General features: G+C 46.5%; 1 protein-coding gene across 1 annotated transcript in view; it reads right to left on the bottom strand.

Moving 5' to 3' along the window:
- Positions 1–635: 635 nt before the first annotated feature.
- LOC142583473 (neural cell adhesion molecule 2-like) overlaps positions 636–18,688 on the bottom strand; it is a 57,463-nt gene continuing 39,410 nt past the window's right edge. The window contains exons 2-8 of the mRNA XM_075693961.1: positions 11,756–12,115; positions 11,201–11,311; positions 6,848–7,054; positions 5,679–5,993; positions 2,625–2,879; positions 1,735–2,019; positions 636–1,000 (exon numbers count right to left, since the gene is read on the bottom strand). Coding sequence (XP_075550076.1) covers positions 636–1,000; positions 1,735–2,019; positions 2,625–2,879; positions 5,679–5,993; positions 6,848–7,054; positions 11,201–11,311; positions 11,756–12,115 — 1,898 coding nt within the window. The remainder of the gene's footprint in view (positions 1,001–1,734; positions 2,020–2,624; positions 2,880–5,678; positions 5,994–6,847; positions 7,055–11,200; positions 11,312–11,755; positions 12,116–18,688) is intronic.

Genomic DNA, 18,688 nt, shown 5'->3' with positions numbered 1-18,688 from the left:
GGTTCATAGTGATAAAGAGCAGATGTATATTCGCGGTCCACTGTACTTCGGTTGTTTTAAATTTCCTTTCCGAAGTGAGAACAAATCGTTATTGTTACATCTGTTTTACTGTGTAAGTATGGTGAACGAGCCATCGTGGACACATCATTTCTTTAACTTGTGGCCGGTAATGTCAAGTGCGCGTTACAATCGAAGGCACATTATAATCGTGTAAATATGGTATCCCACCAACAGAAGGTGTTAGGTTACATTTACAATAAATTCTTTCCTTCGTTTCTTTCTTTCTTTTTTATTTCCTTTTTTGTTCACGTATCTCTCATGTGCCCTCACGGTTACGGTCAGTACACGTGCACCCTTTTTACCTAGTTTGCTCGTTCCTAATAGTTATCTTCTATTATTTTGGTTAAGAACCACTTAGAACTCGTTCTTTGCCCAAGGTACTGGGGTGAAAGAGACGCTCTACTTAAAAACTGGCAGGCCTTGTGTTTCCGGCAGAATCTGCTATAGCCCGCAATCAGGAAGCTTCGCGCGTTCCTCTTACATTTCGAAGAGGCAATGAACTGTGCGACGGATCGTGAACACCCCAATGACAATGTAAGAGACGTTTAACTGCCGCAAAGCTAAGCGACCTGTAGCTACAACATCTTGTGACGACGCTCGTATACGCAAAACTCACCGGCGGTAGGAGAGGGTTTGTGCAGTAGCGATAATCCGGCGGGCAGGTGCACCTCAGCGTGCGCGCTTCGGCCTTGCGAGTTGGCTGCGTAAACGCGGACCAGCAATGAGCCCTCCTTGGGCAGCCCTGCGAAGTTGAACTCTGGCCGCCGGGAGTCGCTGGCGTTTTGCAACAGCGTAAGGGGCGACGTGGCCGTTCCTTCGACGAGCAGCTCGGCGAAGAAGGTCACCAGGAGACCGCCTGTGGAGCCCGGTGAACAGGTGACCGCCATGCCATCTTGACTTTGGGCTGTCACCGTACAGTTGTGAGGACTTCCCGGAGGTGCTGTGCAAATCGCGACAAAGAAAGAAAGAAGGAAGGAAAGGAAAGGAGCAAGGAAGAAACGAAAGAAGCAAGCAAGAAAGAAATTATATAAGGGATGGAGGAAGGAAAGGTGGTAAGAAGGAAGGCAGCAAGGAAGAAATTAAAGAAAAAAAGTAAGAAATAAAGGAAGCAATAAAAGAAATAAAAAAGGAAGTAACGAAACCGTAAAGGAAAGAAGCAAGCAATAAATGAAGGAAGGAAGGGAGAAAGTAAGCAGGAGGAATCTAGGAAACGCCTTCAAAAGCAGCAGATTCCTAAATATAGCAGGCAATCGAAGTACGAGTTAGATAGGCTTAAGGATTGCGAAAGAGGATGCATGTGGGCACGACATTTCGTTAGGTAAAAGGGTGATTCGAAGCCTACAAAATTGGGACTTGGTAAAGAAACACTGTCATGAATATATGCAACATGTGTAAAACAGTGAAAATGGTTCTTTTATATGATGCCCCGTCGCTACACGTAGGAATTTCAAGTGAACTGAGGGTAACCCAGTTAGGCGCTGCTACCCTGCTACCCTGGCTACCCTGGCTACCCTGGCTACCCTGGCATGCATGGCTAAAGCGCGGCTGGCAAAAAAGAAAGAAAGGAAAGCACACTCAGAAAGTGTTAATTGCGGCGTACTTGTTCACGCTTTCTTCTAACAGCCCAGACTGAATTTCGGCAATACTCAATCTTGCTTGAGCGCCGACACCCACCGGGCGGCACGATGCGGAAGATGCACGGATCGCGCTGCTTCCCCACGTTGTTTGAGGCCCAGCAGAGCAGCAGGCCGTACTCCAGCTCCCTGCTGGCGACAGCCCGCGCCAGGGCCCGCGTTCCGTTCACCGCCAGGCTGTTGATGCGGCCCGCACGCTTCGTGGTGTTGGCCAGCCACTCGAAGTGCAGCTCGTCGCTCGGGTTGGCGCGAACCTCACAAGCGACGCGGAGCTCGGGCGACGCCGCGTACTCCTCCCGCTGGCCCTCGGCGCACTCGGGAGCGACTGCACTCGCGAGGTAAAGACCGGGACAAGAATTACACGAGGCGTAGCTGAATAAATAATGTCTCTCATTTTAGCGGCGATTATCCCAAGAGCTTGTCGCCAGGCCTAAAAAGACCTAAAAGACCTTACAAAGACCTACATTGGTGAAGTAGATGGAATATCCGGCTATTAAGTATAGCTATTTCTTTACGCGCGTGCAGCTGATGAACAACAAAAACTTGAAGTAGACCACCGTTTGGGATCACAGGGTCCTCGGAACGATGCTACAAATTCGTCGCTACCGCATTAAACAAATTGGGTGCTCTAGAACATCCTGAAACTGAAAAGCGGAAACAGAACAGTCACCGATGCCTCTATTGGATATTTTTCCTTGCCGCTCTCACTCCGATGGCATGTATAAGCAATACCTGTGCCTTCTTTTTACCTTTCCATTCTTCTGTGCACTTTCTCTAGCGAATTGAATGAGTGTCTGGCGGACACAATTTTGCATCGAATTCATTTTTATTATTTTGCCACGAAGAATTTTGAGCACTCTTTATTAGTTACCCCTATTTCAACCAGACGCGCTTGTTACGAATATATTTGAGCATCCATACGGCACTTACATTGCACGGAGAGCCTCAGTTGGTTGCTGAAACTTTCGCCGAAACGGTTAGAGGCGAGGCACTCATAAAGGCCGGAGTGAGCTCTGGTCACGTTGCTCAGGTGAAGCACTTCATCTCGCCACTCTAGCAGCTGCCCGTCGCGACGCCACCAGACGGCGTTCACGGTGGGGTTGGCGCTCCAATCGCAGCGTAGAGTGGAGTTGTCACCCTCGTGGGGACGAAGGTCGGAAGCAGTGAGCGACAGCTGCGGTGGATCTGCAGCCAGCGACGGTAAGAACAATGCGCCAGACTTCAGGCACTTATCGCAAAAGAAGAAGTCATGCTTTGTTGACCATTGCTCGGAGTGGCCTTCACGAAATATTTCTGCTTTCGCATTTTGGCATAACCGACAACGCTTCATGTGATGACTGTCTTTGCGAGGAAACCCTAGAATGTGTTTTGTGTGAATATCCTCGATGCGGTGCACACAGAAAGAATCCCTTGCGACTGTGTTGGTCACAGTCCGTTGTCAAAACAGATCGTTTTGCGACGCCAACCTCAAAACCCATGACTGAAGTGGGCGGCGAAGCCACTGCTTTAATTCTCGAGTGCGACAAACTTGCACAAACGTTTTCAGCCTCAAATGGTGTTCATTTCCCTGCACGTCATCCTGTGCTGCGATTCCGTGTGGTGATCGAGACCAGGAGTTATCGTGTACTTGTTCTTCTTCTATTTCTATATTTTCTTCGTGTCGTTCTACTTACCCTCCTCCACTGTAGGGTAGAAAACCGAATTTATATTTACTGTGGTCTCCTCGCTACGCTCAGCTCACGGCGCGCACGCTCTGATTTCGCGCGCTCTGGACGACCACCGCGGGTTCGAGCACTTCGAGCCGCCACGCGTGCAGGGCACCGCGTCTGCGCTTGCTCCGGCCCACTCCGTGTGCCGACGCGCAGCTGCGCGCGTACGCGCCCCGCCGGCCCCAGCTTTGGGGAAGGCTAGACTGTGCGCGCAGCAAGGGAGGCCCTAGGCAAAGCTCTCTAGAAGCCACAAAGAACATTTCTTAAGCTGGGACTCAATACAAACACACGCTTTAACATCACGCCCGAATCTGAAGTTAATTAAGTCACAAAACATGGCCAAATGGTCGCCGGTAGCCGCTAACGGCGCACGGCGACAGAGAGAGCAAAGAACAAAGAACCCAGCACTGAGAGGTTGCCTGTCTTTCGGTGAGCGCCTGCCATCACACGACCCACAGCAGAGAAAATGGAAATAGAAAGAAACGACAGACGAACGGACGGGGGCACGATCGGAAGACGCTGCCTCAGTACACCGCGACGACGGAAGAGTGCGCTCGCCCGCCGAGGCCGGGACCCCTCCGAGTCGAAGTAACCATCGGCCGGTGACAGAAAAAGGGGGCCGCCGCCGGTAGAGAGGAACACGTACGCACCGTCAGACGCCCCGATGTGGTCTCCCCGAAACCCGTCTTGCGCGCGCGTACCCGGAGCGCACGCAAGCAAAGCCCGAATCCCGCCAAAATGTCGGCCAATGGGGAAAGCCTGTTGACCTTCCCGTGGGCAGGATGACAGCCGAGCGACAGTGTTTTATGACCCGCTGCCACTCCGTCCAGGCAGGGAGGAGAGGGACACGGAGCCCCCGGAAACACAGCGCAATTGATGGCTCCACACAACTATAGTTGTGTGGAGCTCTCGCGGTATACCGCGAGAGCCCGAAACACCACAATATATATATATATATATATATATATATATATATATATATATATATATATATATATATATATATATATATATATATATATATATTGTGGTGTTTCGGGCTCTCGTGGTATACCGCGAGAGCTCCACACAACTATAGTTTAGTTTTTATATTTTTCTGGGCTAGACTGCTACTGTAGATGGGCTGTGCTCCGCACTTGCCGCACTTCTTACTTCTGCGCTAATTTGAAGGTGTTTTTGCTTATGCGTACGCAAATACATATCATACAAGTGCTTACAATTAACAACCCTCTAACGCACTTTTGTCTTCATCTAACCCTATAAATGTTTCAATACTTGGGCGTGTTACGTCACCAGCAAGTGCCACACTAACAGAACCGCCTACAGCCGACAACATCCTTCGCCTTCTTCTCTTGATATTACGTCACTTCTGCTGTTCGTTCTTTCGCATCGCTATTATTTCAATCAATCAATCAATCAATCACTCAATCACTCACTCAATCAATCAATCAATCAGTAAGTAAGTCAGTCAATCAATCAATCAATGAAACAACATTTGATCACATGACAAGTAAACTTATTTATGCTCATCGTTAACGTTTTTTACCAATGTGGGCGCCACAGTTTATGAGTCGCACATTGAGCAGAACAGGTGCCTTGACATTGAAGTCTTAAATACTAGGTATAATATCCAGGATTGCCCACAACATGGTGCAGTTATAAACAAAATACATAGTTTTAAGTGGTATGGCACGCCGCGTCCTCGCTCTAAATATACGCAGAGCGCATTGACTCACTTTGAATTAAGGCAACATGTCCTCAATCCACAAATGCATGGTGCATAGTACGGCGTTGAGTTCACGTCTGCAAATAGCATGAAATAATTAAAGGATTCGTAATGAATAACCTATAGTGAGTAACGGTGGGCGTAGCTTGATACCATTGCTGGCGAAAGCAAAGGCGCTAGTGAACTATTAATAGCGCTTTTCTGGACTATGTATACGGTCTTCAAGGTTGGTTCTTGAGTAGCTAAAGAAAGTTCTACAGGTCTCATAGCACACATAAAGATGTCAGTATTGCACTTATTTCCTCTGTTGTGTGGCTATTTGTCTATGTATATACGATATCAAATATTCTGGAAACATGTAGTATACTTTTCTACTACATGTAGTATACATGTAGTAAATAATGGTGACGTGACGACAGTGGCGCTGTGAACAATTACTTTTTACACATTATATTATCTGCCCTCTTCGCTCTCTTCACCATCTTTGCTCCTATGATAGATCACATCATAAAAAAATGGCTCGTGCAGAAGCTTAGTTCATCTACTCACACTGAACATCAAGCACAAATGAGTCGCTGATCTCGCTCCCCGGAAGGCTCGGGTTGTCTGCACGGCACGTAAGCTGCAAACCGTGGTCCTGGGCACGGACCACAAAGCTCACGGCACTCAGCGTCAATCCTGGCTCGCGAGTCAGCAGGCGGTCGTGCTGCATTCGCTCGCTTCCCTTGAACCAGGCGACTTGCGCCACGGGACGAGCACCCCGCGCTTGACAACGTGCCTCGGCCACCTCACCGGCCACCAGGGTGGCGCCACCAGAAGGGGCCGAAAGTGCTGGCAACGACACCTTCACCTCCGTGGGTTTCACTGCTCCAGTGATATAGGACATAGACATGATGGTAATCAATTGTGAGGCACTTGCAAAAGCGACACGACGTGATAAGTCGCGGGACATGTAAATCAAAAGCGTGCCTCTTCAAGTGTTACTCTGACGGAGCAGGTAATGAATGTGTTGCCTCTTTCTGAATGTTGTCATTTGGTAAGCGGTAATAGTTGAGCTGGGAAATATGACCTGGAAAGCATCGCCATTCGGTCTTGGCCGATAATCGATTGTTCTCAGATAGAGGGGACAAAAAGTTCACATGCCTAGTTATCTGACCCCAAAGATATGGTGTTCTGCTTAAACTGTAGGTTTATGTGCCCATTAGTCAAAATGTGCGTTTCATTTTGCGCAGGGCACAGATAGCAACCTATTAAACTGTGTGCATCTTGGGATACACGAGAACCATATTTCGTAGTCTTTCTTTACGAGCGTTCGATATGCAGGACTGCCATACGCAAAGCTTCGCTTGCGGAAAACTAATGTCATTTGCCATTTTCTGTCGTCACAGATAATATATTTGTACCATTCTGCTCATTATCATTAATTTGTGGCGTCGGAACGTCCACAAAAGAGGGAACAATTACATTACAGAAGTTTTGTTAAAGTAGACCGCGTTGTCAACTTGTTTACGTAAAAGGAACACTACGACGCTTATAAAACTAGATATGGCAATCGTGTCTGTCAATTCAAACACATGACTGACGAGCTCGAGTGAACAGATTCGGCCTTGTTGGTGCGATGTATTGCAAGGAAAAGCGCAAATACAACATGGAATAAGGAAGGAACGCGACACATGCGCTACGCGAGCACAACACGCGAGCTCACTCTGCAAACTCACGAGTGAGATCCAGCTTAAGGCGGGCTGTGAGCTCCTCCGTCAGGTTGTTATTCGAAGCAGTGCACTGAAGCGCGACGAGAAGGTCTCGTCGTCGTAGCGGGCCCAGTCGCAGCTCGTTCCGCACGACCCCTTGCGGCCACAGCACAGAGAAGCTGGCGTCCAGCAATTCGTTGTCCTTATACCAAACAACTTCAGGTGGAGGATCCCCTGAAGTACAAATTGAGAGCACTTTGCAGGAATGTCACCGCGAATTTGCTCCTGTAGGCTTTCTTACTGGCAGATTTCTTTCTGTCCATAAGAGGAATTCTTGTGCCGGATATTTACACGCTGATCGCACTTCGAATGTCAACATTGTTCGGAGACACCGATTTAAAGCCCTTTCAAAGTACAAAAAACATACACAGGCATGTGGACAAACACACACAGACACGCACGTACACACGCACACACTCATGCACTTAAGCACTGTGCAAAAAATCTTGATCGGTAGATTAGCTCACATATTAAACACAATGTCTTAATTTGCGGCGGAGCCATGTCGATTTGCATCTCTAGACAACTGCTAAAGTCAATGACAACAGTAGCAAAAAGTGAGTGATGCACGGCACACGTAATAGAGTTACAGCGTAAGCTGGAGGAGCGACTCCATAGGAGCTCCATTTTCGGCAGCACACACTAGAGGGTCTCCGTGGCGAAGACACTCTGCATCGTTTCCACGAGAACGAACTGAACTGTCTGCCTGGCGCTGGCGGCGAGCTGCAGCTTGTGCTGCTCTCTGCACAGAGGTCAGTTCAGCCAGACGTTGCCTGGTTGCAGCTGCGCGCGTAGCTCTATGATTTGCTTCTTCGGCAGCGGTCCTTACGAGGAGGCACCATAACGTGTACCGAATAGTAAACACAGGTATCGAGAATACGCGGCGCACATGACACAACCCTTGACACGTGGCACGATACGATGCAACTGCTACATGTCGTGACGCCTGGTGAAAATACAACGCAATTGCACTATACCAAGTTTGCACGTATCGACGCTACGCGGCGCGCATCGCATGTAAAGTGGCACGGTACAATGCTGTCGCCGCTGCTGATCATGATGATAATGATAATGATGTTGATTTATTAGCATCCCCTTTGAAACGGAGCATTGACAGTCGCCTAACCTGCTTGGTTTATTCAGCTATGCTATACATGTTTTTGTTTCTAGCATTTTTTTCTATAGATCTCCTCAATCTTCCTTTCCTTCCTCGAAATTTCACTATCCACCTTGCGCCGCTACCTATGCGACTGCTACATGTCGTGAGGCCTGGCAGAATACAACGCAACTGCAGTGCAAAGCTTGCACGTTTCGGCGCTACGCGGCGCTCATCTCACATCGTGTGACTTCTCGCGCGCTGTGGCGCGTGTACAGGGTGCTTCCGCAGCCGCTAGCAAGCGCTTGTGTTTGTTTGCCCTATTTCTAAGTTTTCATTGGACTGCATCGCACGTGTGCATCTGTTTCTCGTGTGTGTCTAACGTAACTAATGTTCATGTAATATAACTAATTTTCATATGACACTACTCATAATTCAATGCAAGAAAGTAGGAAATGTGCTGGCGTGGCGCAGTGGTAGAGTAACTGACTCCCGCGGCGAGAGCCCGGGTTCGATCCCGGCGGGAATTGGCCATCTTTTCTCATTCCTTGCAATAGCTGCGATGGAAACCAACGGCGGCTGCGGACAACGTCGCCAACAGCGTCTCCTTGAGAATTAACCCATAACAGCTTCCAATGCAAAAGCGGTAGGTGATGTAAAACTCGAAATGCGTTAGGGTTGTGCAAAATTATTGATATTAACGACCTCACATAAAGATCAGGCTGCCGCCCTTGTTAGAAGTCAAGAAGATAATGTTGGTCACGTAAAAAAAAATGCAAATACTGGCTCGCGATCTTTTGATGTGCGTTAGTATGTGTGGGGAATCTATCGCATTATTTCAAAGGTGTCCACTTCATTCATGAAGAAAAAAGAAATTTCTAACAGAACTCAACAAACAGACATTTTTCTGTGAGCCAGTGCTCAGCCGATTCTATATCTTCAGTTGAACTATCGTCCATGATCTCAACTAGTCGTGAGAGTGGTGTGCAGGCGCTATTGACTAAGGGAATATTTTTTCAGCGCTTTGTACTAGCACAAATTACGCTGTGTCAGTGCAGAATCATGTGCTAGATCAAGGCAGCTCTCTCTATTTAATCTAACTAGGCATGAGGGCGTGATCCTTATTGAATGCGTTCGTCCCACGCTTTTCAAATGGCCATACCTCTAGGAGCAAAGAACAGTCTTTCAAAAGCTTTATACTTAGCTGAAAAAAAGGGGGAAAGTGGTTTGTCCTCAAATTCTCCTACAGTTTTATCCAGAATAAGCGGATGTATTCGCGCAGTGTAGTAGGCGTTATGGAGTATCTTGATACCTTTATAAGGCTGCTACGTAACCGGTTCTCTGTATGTCCGCGGAATTGGTAAAATATGTAAAGAAATATATCTTAGAGGGGCAGTTCACGATTTTTCGTCCATGATCACGTGGAAAGAAACGGAAAAGGCTGAAATGTTGCAATATCATAAACGAAATAGGCCTTCCTTTCAAGGTATCGCACTGCATGATCTCTCTCTCTCCACCTATTGAAACAGCCGGTCCTCAAGTTACTAGTGACTCCGCGGAATTCATCGCTCGTTTCCTACGCCGACACCTTCTGAAGAACAAAGGGACGCCGTCGCGACATTCCGACGCCATCATGGACTCACACGAATGTCATGGCTAATATATCTCTAGACTCTATTGCGGACGTTTAGCGCAGCCCATGAAAAAGAAAAGATTGACGAATGAATTCGTTCTCCACAATGACCTCTCCACATGGTTGTACAGCACAAAGAGGGCAGTCACATTGCAGGAGAGGTGGAAGACACGATGCACACGCTCGTACAGTACCACTGTGTGTTACAAGCCAAGGTATATTTATGGTTTATTCGTTCCGTTGTCTTTATCTCTCTCTCTCTCTCTCTCTGTTCTTTTATGGTGACATACCGTCTACTGTGCGACCTGGGCTTTGATCTACAGAACCAGGCAGCAGGCGTCACTGCCGTCAAATGTCTTTTCCCACTTACCACATTCCAATACCTTTGTTTCGAGCGTCAGTAATTTGGTTATTGAAGTAAAACACGCTTCCTTTCGATGGAATGCTGTCACCGGATTGCTACTCACCTCTTTATTTTTCCTTCTTTTTTTTACAAACTCTCTGTCGTTGTTGCACAAGCTACAGAACCCTGGAAACTGCGCCAACCTTTCGAAAGACTGACACGAGCAAGAGTTGTTGCAAGAAGGCAACTTAGAAGACAGCCGCGATGATTGCACGCATAGCCTTTATCTAGCACTCTCTTCCATTTTTCGTTCTTTGACGTAGGTGTCATGTCTATAGTCCTCCGTTACAATACGTCCGCAACCATTCGTAAATTAAAATGTGTGCCACACAGTCATTACCAAAAAGATAAGTAGTGATTTTTCGTTAATTAGCTGATTATGTGTTTCGATATCTCTTGGAAATGATATCCGCCTCTTTGAATAATTCTGCTCAATGACTAGAGGCATGCCATCTGTCGCTGGTAATTTTTAATTCTGTATGGTCTACAAAAAACACCTCGGCTTGTTTTCCAAGACACATTGTGCTTCCTTAAAATCTTACATGTTGAAACAAAGGTAAAAGCCATTGCACTCTTCATTGAAGAGACATCTTCAAAAACATATTGAACTTCATTATCGTTCCTAAATTTTTTTCAGAGGTTGGGTCCTGATTCATAAAGATGTGCGTGTGTTTTCAGCTGTCGGAACAACGTTTTTATGATATCTGGTACACAAAGTTCACCAGCACCTTCTACAATTCAGCTTGCTGGCTGTTCTTTTGAGTTGAACTTATTTTAAGCCGTAAGCGCCATTCAGCACAGACCTCCTTTATATTTCAAGCTTGATAGAGATAGGCGGGAAGCGCTAGCGAGCAGTAACTGGTCATATCAAGCAGATTCTTTGGCGTCTCTCTACTTCGTGACAATGCTTATAGATGGAGCGCTCGTACATTTAAGATCCACTTTCAACTGCCTTAAAATCTTTCACACCTTTTGTGGATCCGCAGACATCTCGAGAAAAAATAAGTTACCCAATCGCAGTCCTTTAAAAATCGTCACAAAATTTTTTTTCAGATTATATTGAGTGTTTATTGTTGACAAGTTCTTTTTCTTTATTTTTTGTTATTTACGATGCAACTGATTTTTTATGCAAGAGACACTACCGAACGCAAAAGAAGAGGCCAAGAAGTAAAGTGCGCATGCGCTCACCTCCCTCCACTTCGCACACTAGAAGAACAGTGGCGCCCTCGTTGTATGGCCCAAGGACATCAACTTGTCTCTGGCCGTACTCGTCGAGAACTATCAGCTCCCTCGGAGGCACTGCGGTTATGTATAAACGAATGACCGCTGAACGCAACTTTGCGAGAAATACTAATTGCATAAAAAGAACAAACGAATTTCTCTTAAGATGAACGGTTGCTGCTTGTTCAACCGCCCTCATTATACTCTATTGAACTTTTGGCGCTTCCATTCCACGAAAGTTAGCGCCTTTCAGTGACGCAGTGCTTGTTATGGACTACGTATGTTCTCTGTCATTTGCCGTCAAATTCACCTAAAGGGATAATTAAAAGTACTGTGCGCCCCTTCTAAGAAAACTCCGTGAAACCAAAAGCACCAAACACGTATGATATCTACAACAATTTTAGCTTGTAGCAAGTTTGCATCCTCTTTGGCGATTTTCGGTTTTTCTGCCAAGTTGCGGTAAGTGATGGCTCGGTTGCTAGTGCGACAGACTGTTCGTTTAAATGTTCTATCGGCCCTCACCTATGACGCGTAGAGTGGAGAACGTGACTTCAGTGCGCGCCTGGCGGTAGTCCACGCGACAGCGGTACACGCCGGCGTCCTCGGCTTGGACGCGGGTCACTCGCAGCAGCGCCGGCTGGTGGCCGGCCTCGAAGCTCATCCTGGCCGCCAGCTCCTCGTCCTCCTCGCTCGGAAAGTGCCGAGCTCCTTGGAGAAGGCTGCCCCAGCGAGCGTCAACCGTGTAGACGGGAGTCGAAGAGTTGTCCTTGTACCACAGGATCAGGGCGACGGGACGCTCTTCGTTGCCGTCAGGGGTAATGTTGCACGGGAGCCAGGCGTCACCACCAGCCACAGCTGTCACTTCCAAAGGGGCATTGCTGGCTGCTGGGCAGGAAAATCGGGAGGAGAAACTTCTCCTTAGTAGAATATGTAGAGTATAGCAGGACAAAAGTAAGAACTGTAGCACAGATTATGCAAACACAAGACTGGCGCAAAGATGCTAAAAACAATAACGCGATCCACAAGAAAAGTAACAAACCATGGCATTAAGGTGCCGCAAACATTGCACGGGGTACCTGCTTTTATATTGGCACATTCATTTTATCATATGTTTATGTTGTTTTTATGCTGTGTGTCGGTTTCGCATTTGTAAAGTAGCAGCTGGCAATATGTTTTAGTGCCACCCATCCCCCCACCCCCTCGTCTCCCCGAAAAATCCTTATTCATTCTAATAATATCGTAGTGCGTCCCTACGAAGTAGCGCCGCGATAGTCGGTGCATTGTTATTTGCAGTAAGTCTTACTACACAGCGTGGCATCGGTTAGAGGAAATATTTGCATGTGCGCACGAAGAATCTCATTTCGAGCGTCCTTTCGGTGGTGAAGTGGAGAGACACTTTCCTTCCTCCTCTTTCCTGTCCTGCCTATCGTTTCTTAACACCGGCTCCGTTTAATTTTTATCCGTCGGTGCACGTTTATAAATAAGGTGCAGAACAAGCGACACGCAATAATTTTTGCAAGCGTCCAAGAAACCAGGCACACTAGTATCTAAACACACTATTCTTCTTCGCCAAAGGATTCGCGGAGCGGCATAGAGAAAAGTCTAATTACTCTCAGCCGCTCCGCAGCCATATTGGGCTGATGGTTTTAGGTTTTTGTATGATTTAAGAATGTTTGTATTGTGTGTGGTTGTATACTGTATAGTACGACGTTCATGGCAGCTAATAAAGCAAAAACAAAAACGGAGCGACTAAGAGATCAAACTTTCTAGTGGGAATTTGTGGTAAGAATTTTGAATCCTTGGTGCAATCGTTGTAAAATTCTGTCGCAACTTGTTTATAGAAGACCGGCGTAGGCGAACGTCATAACTTCGAAAGGAAGGGTATCCGTAACAGGGATCGCAGTAAAAAAAACGCAACGCTCTGCGGAACTTCTTTATTATTATTATTATTATTATTATTATTATTATTATTATTATTATTATTATTATTATTATTATTATTATTATTATTATTTGATGAGGGCGAAGAGCCGGCAAGGTTTGGCGACATACCGACAAAGCGAAATACCGTGGAAAATTGGAGAATCTGGTATTATTTTATTCGGCGCTCTACAACTTCCGCGATTAACGATACCGTGGCGTCAGTGGCATTACGATGTAGACTGATGCATCACGGAAAAAAAAATATAACCATCGGCTGCAATTGCAAGACAGAACTAAATACCTTTACAAGATCATCAGCCAAATGGAAAGTTACGGCATCTTCGGGTGGTCATTTCAGAGCACTGCCGAGGTAGCCCTCTTGTTCGACTGGTTGAAAAATGGCGCTGCGACTGCATTGAATTGGTTCTTTCAGATCACTGAAGTTCGACTTGGAGCGCCCCTGTATGTTCCCACCGACAACGCCGGAGCAATCGCAACATCCAACTTGTTTCCCGTCGCGCGAGCTCTGTATGTAGCGCACTTTTACCGATGTCAGTGCTGCCGTTCCGACGGTTTCGTAATTGTGATATCGCACTTTTTATGCCTCACACTGGATGATGGTGAAGTGGGAACGTATGAATTTGTCAGCGGCACCTTCACTTCTTTTTGAGTCGAGAGGCAAGCAGGGTGCTGAAAACTAGCTTTGCCGACGTCGGACTGACTTGCAGGCCACGAACACTGTGGCTGTCGCTTTCGTAGCCCACCACGTTCTGTGGGGCTTACGGCCTCGCTCGCTGCGATGCGATATCGCTGTGTGATGCGGCGGCGTTGAGTCGGGCATTCCCGAAACTTTCTCTGGGTCATCGCTTCCTTACCTATCCGGAATGTGACGCGCCTTCAGGGTGGTGGCGCGTGCGTTCTCTGAATCTCTGAATCGACCACCCGATTTGATCATAAGAATCGGCGCATCGCGCCAGACTGGCGAGGTTCTGCTGCAGTCACTTCCGCTGTAGCGGACATTAGACAGACACTTTGCATTCGCCGAAAAGACAGCATGTCGGTGCCGACCTATGTGCATTGTTGAGTGAATCTCTTGCGGAACCACTAAGTTTTTAAGATTACCCGGGGTGGCGGTATCCTCGAGCAATCCCTTTCACGGATGCGATCATTCTCGCGAGATTGCGCGCGTACACTTTCAAACATTTTTAAAGATTGCCTCTGGCAGATACCATAATTCTAGTACATGAGCTGGTCTACTCGAAGGGGTGGACAAGCAAAAAAATTTTAAATGTATTATCGAATTATTCACAAAAGTTACCTAGTTAATAATATTTAGGGTTCTACGTGCCAAAACCACTTTCTGATTATGAGGCTCGCCGTAGGGGAGGACTCTGCAAATTTTGACCACCTGGGGTTCTTTAACGTGCACCTAAATCTAAGCACACGGGTGTTTTCGCATTTCGCCCCCATCGAAATGCGGCCGCCGTGGCCGGGATTCGATCCCGCGACCTCGTGCTAGCAGCCCAACACCATAGCCACTGAGCAACCACGGCGGGTGATTACCTACTTAAGTTTCTAACTAAGTATAGCACATATATATATATATATATATATATATATATAGTATAGCTGCTTGGTGTGCTTGGTGCGCACCAAGCAGCCAGACCAACCGCAGCAATCATCAACACGACCTGCCCTGATTGATGCATCTATGTATGCCAACTGGACTCCGCCGAAGTGAGGCCACCCTGCTTTATCGCTTATGGCTAAGGGTGGGCTTCACGAAATCCTACTCGGTTCGCATTGGAATGGCCGACAACGCTCTCTGCAATGCCTGTCTTTGCGAGGAGACGCTGGAACACATTCTGTGCGACCGTCCTGAATATAATGTTCCGAGACAGTCCCTGGCGTCCGTTCTAGCGCACCTGGACAATAGACCATTGTCAGTTGCAACCATTTTCACATATCGCCGACAGAAGACATCGCAGCTGAAGGCGACGAAGGGACTACTTCGGTTTATGAAGGATACGGGCTTGGACAAGCGGCTGTGACAGTGATGTCGCGTACCGCGCAAGAGTGACGGACTGTAACTGACGACGTGTTTGCTGTGTTATGTGCTCTCTCTCTCTCTCTCTCTCTCCTCCCATCTTTCATCCCCCCCAATCGCGCTCCCATGTGTAGGGTAGCAAACCGGTTAGGCTACACTGCTTAACCTCCCTTCCTTCCTTCTCCACTTTTTCCTTCCTTCCATAGCGTATGTTGCAATTTACAATCGTAGCGGTTGAAATTGCAAGGAATATCTACATGAAAATAATTGTGTGGATGACACCGTTTACGAGATATGCACCGTCAATCTTTAGTAAAAATGTGCTGTCGTTCCACTTACTTTCTAACAAAACGCTGTTTTATGCCTTGAAGCACGAAAGTAACTGGAACGCAAATGCATTTCTCCGCAAAGTTAGGACCTAATATTTCGAAGCTGCTGTCATCCTGAGAATGCATTCCAAGTGGATTCGCCTTGCAAACTCCCCGGCTAGAATGTGTGAATTGCAATGTGTGTCATAAGGTGATTAGGTAAAAATTTAATTAGTGAGCTTTTCTTCATTAGTCAATTATGTATATAAGTGTTTTTATGCAAGTAATGTTGACCTCTTTGAGTAGACCAGCTAAGGACTAGAATTGTGCTTTCTGCCATAGGCAATCTAAAAAAAATAATTTGAAAGTGTTCGCTGAAGCACCCGGTATATACTTCGACGTGTTGTTATCACTGGATTTACTCAACAATAAAATATAACAAAAACATAGACGTTTCGCCACCTATAAGCGGGTGGCATCGTCAGTACGCAAATGCCAACAAATCAGAAAATACAACCTATTTATGTATTATACTGCCATAAACATCCGGCAGGAGGCCACGGTTTCAATTGCATGCAGATTGGTTCCGACGGATAAACCACGATTCCACAAATTTTCTTGGGCCCCATCGGTGTTTTCGTGCTAACGTGGCTACAGAACGGGAACACTGATCGGGCCCAAGAAAATTTGTGGAATCATGGTTTATCTGTCGAAGTCAATCTGCATGTAATTGAAGCCATGGCCCCCTGCTGGATGTTTACGGCAGTATCATACGTAAATAGGATGTATTTTCTCATTTGTCGCCATTCGCGTACTGACGATGCCACCCGCATAGTTGGCGAAATGTCTGTTTTTGTTCTATTTTATTGTTGAGTAAAGCCAGTGATAACAACACGTGGAAGTATGAGTTCCCCTGGCTTTTGGAACATTTTTTCACCCGGTATATAGCCGACAGCGTTCCTACAGCCCTGTGCTCATATAGCCAGCTTCGCACAGGGCCCTCGAGCAGCGCTCTCGGCCCTGTCTACAGACGCGTCCGAAAGTGCCCCAGAAAGTGCTCGAGAATACCGACCTTGCGCAACGCGCTTAACCAAGCAGCAAAGGGGACGTAAAACGTCCAGTCAGGTAACGAACTATAAGAAGGAATCACTGCATCAAGTTCGATTGTATCAGTGTCCGTCCAAACTGGCCTGTGCACTAACTCCGACCTATCGAAAATTCTTTTTTTTACCGCTTAAAGGAAGGCTCAGCGAACTCGGCCGCTGATCAGCCAACACGAGTATTAGCTTCCACTACACCACACTGTTTTGATGAAACCACTGTGGCTAGATGTGAACCAAAGAAGGTTTATTTGATTTACTTTCTGCGTGCGACCACGAATCTCCCCCAGGCAGTCCTGTACAGCACAAGATCGTTTCCAGCACACTGCGGAACAAGGCCCAGACCACGCACCTGGCTCTTATCGCGGGAAGCACAGCCGTGCGAAACAAACGACCGTTGTAATGAATGCGCCGTGCTAGCTTAAAGCAGATAAGCAACGGCGGGAACTGAATGCAATATGGTGCACAATGTAGATAAGTAATTATAGTGCCTCTTACACTAGATCGTTTCTGGGGTCGTGATACAAGTGTAGGCCCAATTAAAAAAATAAAAGCGGTGCGTATTTCGGAATTAGGCGCAAGCTGCACAACAGTGGTACTGTCCTGTACAATGGAACAAAAAAATAGCACATTCAAATCAAAACTGCCAAAGTGAAATTGTGTGCTTGTGGTCGGACGTATTCTTCGCTTTTTTGAAAGCTAGACGTCCAATACGCTGTTCTCTATGGGTGAAAATCAATAGTACCTTTATCAGATCTCTAAACAGAATCCTTGAGTTTGTGTGTGTGTGTGTTCGTCTTTCAAATGTCTTGCTCGAGCTTCTGCACCCAATCAATAAGTTATATTGAGCCCACTGAGGAGACTATGCTCACCAAAGATAGATGGAGGAGATGTAATATTATTTTTATGTATACGACAAGGAATCTTGCTAACACAGTAATACTGAAGTCTACTCAAGTAACTCTTAGTTGACTTTCAGTTTCAGTGCTTCTAAGTGATTACCCGCCGTGGTTGCTTAGTGGCTTTGGCGTTGCGCTGCTAGGAACGAGGTTGTGGGCTCAAATTCCGGCCACAGCGGCCGCATTCAGATAGGGGCGAAGTGCAAAAACACCCGCGGTACTTTGATTTAGGTACACGTGAAAGAACCCCAGGTGGTCAAAATTGAGGCGGAGTTCCCCACCAAGGCGTCCCTCACAATCAGATCGTGGTTTTGGCCCGTAAAACTACTTAAATATTTTTTTTCAAATTTCTAAGTGATTTCGTTTTTTGTATCTGTGAACTTCATTATTTGCTCATCTGTATTGCAAAAGGAGTAGCCGCCGCCAATTAGAGGCGACATCTTCTAAGCATTATATATTAACTTAAAAATTTTGGTAGCAATGTCGAATGAACGAAGCATAAACGCCAGCTCACTATATTAAAGCAACAGTAATGGGCGGCGTTCTGCAAAAAAAAAAACACCTACTTTACTGCCATATCAAAAGCAGGGAAAGATACGTCACGTTCTCGAGAATAGTTTGATGCCACGGCGCTAATGAAGTGTTAAGATTGCAGGCATGCACTCCTTGGCGGCCCGCCACGCTATTAGTTTGAGCTCTCAATCACCCAGCGTTTTGAACTCTTTGCAATCAAAGGATGAAAAATAGACAAAATCAATTGACAAAGCTATATGAAAAAATTTACATAGTCTTCTTTTTCTGCCATGTTCTTTACGCACATTTGACTGATTGCTCTCAGTGCAACACCTATTCCTAGCGTTTCTTCGAAAGGCACATGGACAGTCACATTATAAGTATGGTACAGGGCTCACAGTTCTTTAAAATAAGGCAAAACCTTCAACTGTCACTTATTTCTATGATAAAGCTGGCTTTCGCGTAAGGCACTTTACCAAGGTAATGACAGCACAACCGATTCTTGTTTTTAGGTTCTCGTATCTGGTTCATTGAAATTCCTTTTTACCTCGTTGCTGAAATTGAAGATTCTTTCTACTTATATAGGGCTTCCCGGAAGTACGGCGTTGTACACGCTTGCAAGAGAAAGTTAAACCTTTCAATCGCACGCATGATAGTTCCTCTCT

Source organism: Dermacentor variabilis, chromosome 5, assembly GCF_050947875.1.
Source record: "Dermacentor variabilis isolate Ectoservices chromosome 5, ASM5094787v1, whole genome shotgun sequence".
Lineage (NCBI taxonomy): Eukaryota > Metazoa > Arthropoda > Arachnida > Ixodida > Ixodidae > Dermacentor > Dermacentor variabilis.
The sequence above is the reverse complement of the archived record's forward strand: the minus strand, read 5'-3'. Positions and strand labels throughout refer to the sequence as shown.